General features: G+C 38.2%; 1 protein-coding gene across 3 annotated transcripts; it reads right to left on the bottom strand.

The window, feature by feature from the left end:
- Positions 1-4099: 4099 nt before the first annotated feature.
- LOC121989270 (glucomannan 4-beta-mannosyltransferase 9-like) lies at positions 4100-8159 on the bottom strand. 3 transcript variants are annotated; one of them, XM_042543195.1, is made up of 10 exons: positions 8004-8159; positions 7397-7885; positions 7204-7302; positions 6816-7068; positions 5740-5850; positions 5460-5596; positions 5237-5350; positions 4957-5156; positions 4684-4878; positions 4100-4592 (listed from the first exon to the last, which is right to left on the bottom strand). In XM_042543195.1, exons 2-10 carry the CDS (start codon positions 7724-7726, stop codon positions 4430-4432), a joined length of 1602 nt encoding a protein of 533 aa, XP_042399129.1. In that variant the 5' UTR covers positions 7727-7885; positions 8004-8159; the 3' UTR covers positions 4100-4429. The 3 variants fall into 3 exon arrangements, with proteins under 3 accessions (XP_042399129.1, XP_042399130.1, XP_042399131.1); XM_042543196.1 differs by having other exon boundaries at positions 7979-8147; XM_042543197.1 differs by having other exon boundaries at positions 7975-8147.
- Positions 8160-8991: the final 832 nt, after the last annotated feature.

Consider the following 8991-nt stretch of genomic DNA (forward strand, 5'->3'; position numbering starts at 1 on the left):
AGATCATGATACTAAATGTGTCAGTCAATTTTGGAAGACTTTATGATGAAAGCTAGGGATGAAACTAAACTTCAGCAGCGCTTATCATCCTCAGATGGATGGTCAGACCGAGGTAGTGAATCGGAGCTTAGGAAATCTTCTGAGATGTCTCACAAGAACCAAACTGAAGCAATGAGATCTAGTTTTACCTCAAGCAAAATTTGCATACAACAGATCAAAGAACAGGACCACTGGTTGAGTCCTTTTGAAGTTGTTTATGGACGACACCCATCTGGGGTACTAGATTTAGTCCCTATTTTGTGTCCAGAACAAGCTAACCCTAAGGCTGAGGAGATGGCCGAGCATCTGCAAGTTATTCATGAGCAAGTTAAGTAGGCTATTCAAGAAAGCAACACTGAATACAAGATTGGGGCAGATCAGCATCGATGTCAGGTTCTTTTTGACATTGGTGATATGATTTAGGTTGTATTAGCTCATGACCGTTTCCTTGTTGGTGAATACAACAAGCTCAAAGATCGAAAGATTGGACCTTGCGAGATACTAGAAAAGATTAATGACAATGTCTATAGGTTGCGTCTTCCTAGTCATTTAAAAACTTCTGATGTTTTAATATAAAACACCTAAGTTATTGTGCTCTGGAGCCGGATACACCAACCCTAAACTCGAGGATGAGTTCTTTTCAACTCCATGCGACTGATGCAGGAGGAGATCCAAATTGGATTCTTTTAAAGTAGTTATTCATTAATTTTTATTTTTTAATTATATTTAATTTTGTTCTAAATCTTAGGAACCAAGTCTTGTTAGTTAATTTATCCTAAATCTTAGGGAATAAGTCTAGTTGGTTATTTTTCTATTTAGATTTTTTGAGGATTTTGAGAGCTATATAAACCTATGCTTAGATGATATTTAGGACAATTTATTTTGATATTGAATAAATTGGTTTCGCTTAAGCCACGTTACGACTACATCTCTTTTATTCTTCTATTCCCGCTCTTATTTTTTTCGAGAAGTTTTTTTTTAAAACTAGCTTGGGATACTTCTTATTTCGTTATTTCTCTCTTGTTTTCTCGTTAATTCCTCTAAAATATCACGCCTCAGAATAATCTATATTCTGCTCAACGTCAAGATCTCAACTAGCCTCTGCATGCTTACTTCTAGTCTCTTTGTGTGTCTCATTAGGCTAATTGATAAGCAAGATGCTCTTTCATTTTTTTCCCTATTGTATCTCTCGAGGTTTCCCTGTAGGCTGTTATTAATACATATATATTTGATATATAGCAGAAAACTTTCATTGATTCATTCATGAATACTATAACCCATCTTCTAAATCATGTTAATTCCATAGAATGTCAGGAGATAGACAACTAAACTTGATGTTTGGGAAGAAACGATGTGACCATAAATTCTTATTAATCCAAAACTAAACTCTTTAAAAAAACTAAACATATGTTTAAATAGACTCAAACCTTGACCCTGTAAAAGATAAAAACTAAACTCGATGTTTAGGAAGAAGGGACATGACCGTAAATTCTTATTAATCCAAAACTAAACTCTTTAAAAAAAACTAAACATATGTTTAAATAGACTCAAACCTTGACCCTGTGAAAGATAAAAATACCCTTAAACTCTAGACTCAAATAATAATAATAAATGATAAAAATATTCAAAGCAAAACAAACTTCAATTTGGTTGGTAGATCGTCTCATGGTTTATCCCTAGTCACAAATTATAGGCTCCAGTTTGCTTTGTTATCCCACATCATTCTCCCCATGGAAGAGAAAATTAGTCCTAAAATTGTTGGCCACATCGTTGTTAGAAGAATCACTATGGAAAGTTTGTACCAACAATCCTTATGCTCACGTGGGCTTATTATGTAATGTAATTTGTTCGGTGGTGTCGCTCGCCACTCCAAATCAATATGATGTTGAATATCACGTAAGGGAGACAATTCATCTCGTAAATCTTCAGGAAACAATATCTTGTCTTTGTTAAGATATCTGGAGGTTTCAACTTTAGAAACATCATATTTTACAGGATGCAAAGAATTCTATAATTGCATTTGTTGTTTCTCATCTACAAGCAAATAACCAATAGCATGGGCAGTAGAAACAAACACCTTTTCACCATTGTCATCCTCGTCAGTATCCACCTCGATCATCATTGTCATAAACTAGATCACCGACTATTTCAATTTCGTCATCTACGTCTTCCTTATAATAAAACTTTTTTCCACCTCATAAACTTTGGTGCCCTCCTCATAAAAGTCCTTCACATCCGAGGTTGCATAGTTGTTGCGTTGAACTAGATTTCCGCTATTTCGATTTCCTAACAATGCTTCCATCCTCTCTGTTACCTCATCCACGAACAGGGTATATCGTTCGTCGATCATCTCTCAAAACTGTTGCTCCATCTCATGATCAAAAGCGTAGTCAACATGTTACTGTCTTTTCGACGACATGATTCCGCAAGATCAACTTAACACTGATACCAACTGATGCAACGGAAAACTACTAGTTCCGTTGATTCATGCACAAATATCGGAAGCAATCTTCTAAACCTCTTTGAATTCGCAAAATGCCAGGAGATTGCAACTAAACTCGACATTTGGGAAGAAATGATGTGGACGTAAATTCTTATTAATCCAAAACTAAACTCCCTAAAAACAAAAATATATGTTTAAATAGATTTAAACCCTAACCCTTCGAAAGACAAAACACCCTTAAACCCTAGACTAGAAAAATAAAAAAAATAGCAAAAAATGAATAAAAATATTCAGAGTCAAACCAAGCTTCGATTTAGTTGGTAGACTCTCACATGGTTCATCCCGAGTTATAAATTATGGGCTTTGTCAGTTTACTCTGTCGTCCTAATATTGAATGGGATATTTGATTATTCAAAATCCTTCTTTTAAAAAAATATGTAACCATTTTATTTGTGTACCCACTATATTAATTCTTTTTTCACTAAGCAACAATAAGTCTAAACAGGCACAACTCACTCAGCCAACGTAGAGTTAAACTGAACATTGCGAGCTTACTTGCAAAAACACTAAAACAAATACCAAACTAACTTCTGAAGATTATTTCAACTCATTCAAGTTTCTTTGAAGCATAACCATATAAAGAGAAGAAAAAAAAACATTTGGAGAATTCACATCATATATCACTTTCGATCTTACAAATATTTAACTTTTGCTTTTGTTCTCAATTCATAGCATATATCATTTTGAGAATTCAAGATAACAAAAGTGTTAACGTATTGTATATTAAAACAATTAAGGAAATCAAACACTCTACATATTAACTAAGTTTTTCTTAGAAAGATGAGATTACATCAAACATCAACTCAGAGTCCTTATCTTTTTTATATTAATCATAGATGAATTACTGAATACATCAAAAAACACATTACCACGATACATGTTATTTACAGATAATATTATTTTGATAGATGAGACACATAAAATAGTAAATGCTAAATTTGAATCTTGACGAGACATACAGAAATGAAAGATTTTAGACTTAGAGTAAATATAAAATATATAAAATTTAAGTTTAGTAATATTAAATGTAATAGAAAATTATTAATATACGAGATGATAAGTTGTCTGTAACTGAGAGTTTTATGTTTTTAGAATTATTTTTACAAAATAATAGAGTAGTTGAGATGTTTTAAATATAAGCACAGTGTTTGAAATGAATGAGAGCGTCAAACGTCATTTATGATCATAAAGTACTTCTATAATTTAAAAGGAAATTCTATAAGACGACAATTAAACTTGTTATGTTATATGGAATTAAATGTTGAGATATGACTCGAGCACAGAGTAAAAAATGAGACTCACAGATATGAGGATGCTAAGTTTGATGTGCAATCATACAAGGATGAACACATTAGAAATGAAAACATTAGTATGAAAATGAGATTTGTGTCTATTAAAAAAAACTCTAAAAAATACATTTAAGATGATGCAAATATATACTTAGACAACTAATAAATATTTCAGTTAGGCGATGTAAAACTATAACAAATATGTATATTAAACAAAGAAGATGAAGACTAAAGAAAACTACATTAACAATCATAAAACAACTTAAAATTTATTTAAATATAGATAATGATAGTAGATAAAATTCATTAACATACAAGAATTTATATAATCAATCCCACTTAGTGGGATATGACTAGTTGATTGTTTCATTCTCTCAATTTAACTAAAGAAAGTCTTCGCACGTATGCTGAAAAATTCCCTGTATCTGTCACAAACACTTACACTTAACTATTATATATATATTCACACAAGAATAGTAGATGGTAGTGGAGGTCTTCTATGAATGAATTCTTTCTTTGAAGCAGCTGACTCGCAACAATTACTTTATATATGATATTTTAGGTAGAAGAGTCATGACAAGCCTTTGGCAACAGACTATTATGAACCAGGGATGGATGTGCCGACATAGTCAAAACCGACTATAAAGAAGGCAAATGCTTGGAGGAAGAGGTAGATGAAGTAATGGTTGTTCCCAAAGGTCATGTCATAGCACCCACAAAAGAAGAGGTAAGCCCCTGTTCCCAGCTCCAACAAGTGTACTCTGTATGCAATTGTCAAGTTAATTATGTTTGTTCTTGTTCCTGTTCGGGAACAAGCCATAGAAGAAGCAAAATCATTACTAATAGAATTACCGATCACCAATCGCGATTCGTGGCTTCTTTGCTGCTTTGCTGGCCATTTTAAGTTTAGCAGTATCTCCTTGCTTCTCAGTGACCACCCACTCGTTCACTCTTCTTGCCTCTAACAAGCCAACAAAGGTAGCTTTTGTTCTGTGGAGAGACATGACATTCTCGAACAGGATCCAGAATACAATCAAGTGGAGAGATCTGCCGTAGAATCGAACAAATTGTTTAGTTTGGACGAGTAAGAAATTATCACGAATTGAAAGGAAAATAGATTCAGACCTCGGTGTTCCGATAGCATTGAGAAGAGTAATGATGGAGGGTATGTAGACAGCTCCCCACTTGGGTATTTGCACCTCAGGAACAAAGACTGTTGCAGGAATCACGATGCAGTAGAACACAAAGGTTACAACGTGAGCAACCACCTTGCGGACAAAGAAGAAGCTGTAGATTACATGGAATTTCTTCCTCCAAGTTACTTTCTGCATTCCACGAACAAGAGAATATTAACTTTGAGCAAATATAGAATTAATGTACTCTGATATATAAATTGTGAGCTGACCTTGTTATTTATAATTTCCATGAACATTTTCTTGAAAAGATTTGCCGGACCACAAGACCATCTATGTTGCTGATATCGGTAAGCCTTGAAGCTACTTGGTAGTTCATTTTTAACCTGAAATAATAAAGCCAGAAGTTTCTTTGGGATATGAAACACTGTCTGTTCGATATAGTAAGTAAACAAACTCAGTTATGGACCACTAATAACTGTAATAAGTGATCACCTTGAGATCTCTAAGGAATACAAACTTCCAGCCCTTGAGGCTAGCTCGGACCGCCAAATCCATGTCCTCGACCGTGGTTCGGTCTTTCCAACTACCGGCTTCATTGAGAGCAGCAATCCGCCACACCCCGGCGGTTCCTGCATTTGACTCCATCTCAGTTCTTGAGAACTTAAAGAATTGAGTTTTCCTCGTTCATAAAATGAGGAGATTTAAATAGAAATTCAAAAGATATCAATCTGGATTTTTTTTTTTTACAGATTAAAGAGCAGCAGCAGCTCACCATTGAAGCCAAAGAAAGCGTAAGTGGATGATCCTACTTCCTGCTCCACTGAGAAGTGGTAATCAAGGGACATCTCCTGCATCCTTGTCAGTAAACATTCATCCGAATTCACTGCAAATTTCAATTCAGAGTCAGCATTATTCTTTTTGGCGATTAAGTTACCATCCAAACCATAGGCCAGAGTTAATTAATGAAAAAGTTACTCTATCTCTTCACTAAGTGGGAGATGAACCAATTTGCATACAAACTGAGTTGGGTGTTTCAAAACAATATGTATATGTAATTAATTGACGGCCCAAGGCGTTGGAGTCGATGCGACGGCGCCAGTAAAACGTAAAGTTCAAGTGTCGGTGAATGCCGGGAATAGATCTAGCTATGTGGCTGTGAAGGACCACTGTCAACCTCAAATTAAATAGAGGGGGCTTCGAGCATTAACACTAGAAGAAATGTTTCGCATAGAAGATGATAAATATTTCTAGAAAATGATATGCAACATAATGACATGACTCAAAATCAAATTTTCAATATTGCTTCTCTTTTAACACGAACTGATGATCATGCAGTTTTGAGCTGGCGTTGATTCGTCAGTTGCGTGTTCTATTCCTCTGGTAATTTTCACAGGGACGACTCCCGTGGTGGGCCTCTCCGGTCTCCATCGAGTGTCGGTCGAGGCATGATGGACTCCAAAATCAGGATGCATCACATGCAAATCTAACTTATGTATCACGACGATAGTAGGTAAGGTAGATCGAGTGCGACATAAAGACCGAGATAAGCAGAGATTTAACGCGCAAATTAATCGACGGTGATTGGCCACTCGATCTTCCTAGCAATCGTACTCGACTCCATGCTTAAAGATAAAGCCCCAAGATGGCAACACTTTTAACGTGGAAGGCATGAGACCCTACAACTGCACGTTAATTATTCGGGGCACTAGAGGGAGCGGGAAGTAACCGGCCACGGATATGATGATATACACCGACACTCGAAAGACATAATGAAGCACAACAGAGGATCGAATTAACTTAAATTTGATGATCGATTATATTAATGGCCGAATTAATCAAAGTGATTACCGTATTTCCAGCGAGCTTGGACTAGCCCGAGGTCGGAGTTGTGGAGGAGGAAGGGAACGGTGTGCCACAGGAAGTCGGGCTCCGGCTGGAAGTCAGCGTCGAAGATGACAACGTAGTCGCAGTGTTTGACGTAGCTCAGCTCCATGCCTTCCTTGAGCGCGCCGGCCTTGTACCCGTTCCGGTTGTCCCTCACCTCGTACTTGATGTTTACGCCCTTGCTCGCCCACCTCTTGCACTCCATTTCCACCAAATCCTGCACGCGACCAACCAGCACATAGGCAGGCCACTTACCAAGCATCCTCATCTAATACACCTTAATTCATACTTTTGATTGAAATCGTTAGAAAGGCACTCGGTGATGCTGACAGTGGATGGAATTTGTCGATACCTTGGTCACTGGATCGGTCGAGTCGTCGAGCACTTGGATTATAATCCTGTCCGACGGCCATGACAGGCCGCACGCAGCTCCGATGGAGAGTTGGTACACCTGCGCAGTTCAAATTGCTCGAAATTAATTTATTATTGCAGATGGAGCGAAGCGCATTGGGGAGGTTACATTTCACGTTAACTGACGGTCGTACCTCTTTCTCGTTGAACATGGGGATTTGGACGAGGACCATGGGATAGGCGGAGCTTCCGAGCTCGAGGTCGTCGCTCATAGGCTCCCACTTGTACACTTTCTCCGGCCTGCGACCGCGGAGCTTGATGAAGGTGATGACGGCGGCCATGTAGATCTTCTCCGCCACCAGCATGATGGACATCGCCAGACAGAGGAAGACGGCGACGCGGAGCAAGGGCACTATCAGCGGCGCCTTAATCTGCCACCAAATTGTGGCCATCTGCCCTGCGATGTCGTCACGCGCTCCGTTGAACGATTCCGGCAGAAGCGGAGTCGAACTGAGCTTTTCCATCTTTGCTGCAGTCGCTTCCTCTGCTTTGCCTCCGCGCTCAAAAGCCGCACTCGAGAGTAAAGACTGTCTTTTTTTTTTCTTCCTTATATGTGAATTCTGCTGTAAATCATAATTGCTGCTGGATTACGCAATGCAATGCATTGGAGCCGAACTGTCAACCTGTCAGAGTTTTGTTCCTCACAACTCACAGATTTAGGAATAACATGAATGAAAAGAAGATAAAATTGTGACGAAATCTAGAAGAACACCTACAAAGCTTTCATTTTGGTCTCTGTACCTTTCTCAACGCCAGATTAATGTAATGGAGTAGAGAAAGGTTGTAAGGGAAACAGAGATCCTCCTCTTTTGCTATTCCGGAGGTGGAAGAGAACAACAGTACTGTAACAAAATCCCTGAAGCTCCAACCGTAATGGGGGGAAGGAGAGCTCATTAAATAAGCTTGAGTTAGTTGGACAAATAATAATGAAAGAAGAACAATGTCTATTAATTACCACGTAAAAATTGAGCCTTAATCCGGCGGCCCCCATCAATTATCGAAGTCATTATTTCTATCTCCTTTTTTTTTTTTAATCCTTCGTCATTTCAATTAATCGTGGGCTTGGCGCGCAGTAGAAAAGTAAACCATGGCTGACGCGTCCGCTGCTTCCTCCTCACACCCGTCAACCCACGCAGTGCAGCAACATTACTGCACCGTCGAACTCTAGTAAGCTCCTAGTGTCTCTTCTGTCCGTGTCACACGTGTCACTCATGCGTCCCTCTCCTCCATTGTTCCGGTGGCAAACAGTCGAAGCTCGTCCCAGCAACCCCATAGTCGATAAATTATAATAATTGAGGAGGTAAATGGAGGAGAGGTGAATGATAGGGGTATGAATTTACACCCTGCTAGTTCTGAAATTAAACCCCGACCTCAAATATAATGGTAAATCTATTTATTTACCATCTCAACTATATCCATGGGTGCACCTCCTCTACCTCCATTGTTCTTGTGCTAGTTTGTGCGTGTCAGGTGACGGAAACAGAAATAAGAGAGAGGGGGGAGAGGAGGAGGGCGATGTGGATGGATAGACATGTTTAGAAGGTTGTGAGATCTTCTTCTATGGCTTTCCTCGTGATTCTTTCTGAGTGAAGAAAATGGAGCACATGGTGGGGGTCCATATGCTTGGTAGTAGTATTTTGTCTGGGTTAATTGCATTGAAAGTGTTTATAATAGATATGGTGTGTATTTATTTGCAGTTAGTGAGCTGAAATTTCCATCGTGAAGAAAT

The sequence above is a fragment of the Zingiber officinale genome, chromosome 6B (assembly GCF_018446385.1).
Source record: "Zingiber officinale cultivar Zhangliang chromosome 6B, Zo_v1.1, whole genome shotgun sequence".
NCBI classification, from domain to species: Eukaryota; Viridiplantae; Streptophyta; class Magnoliopsida; order Zingiberales; family Zingiberaceae; genus Zingiber; species Zingiber officinale.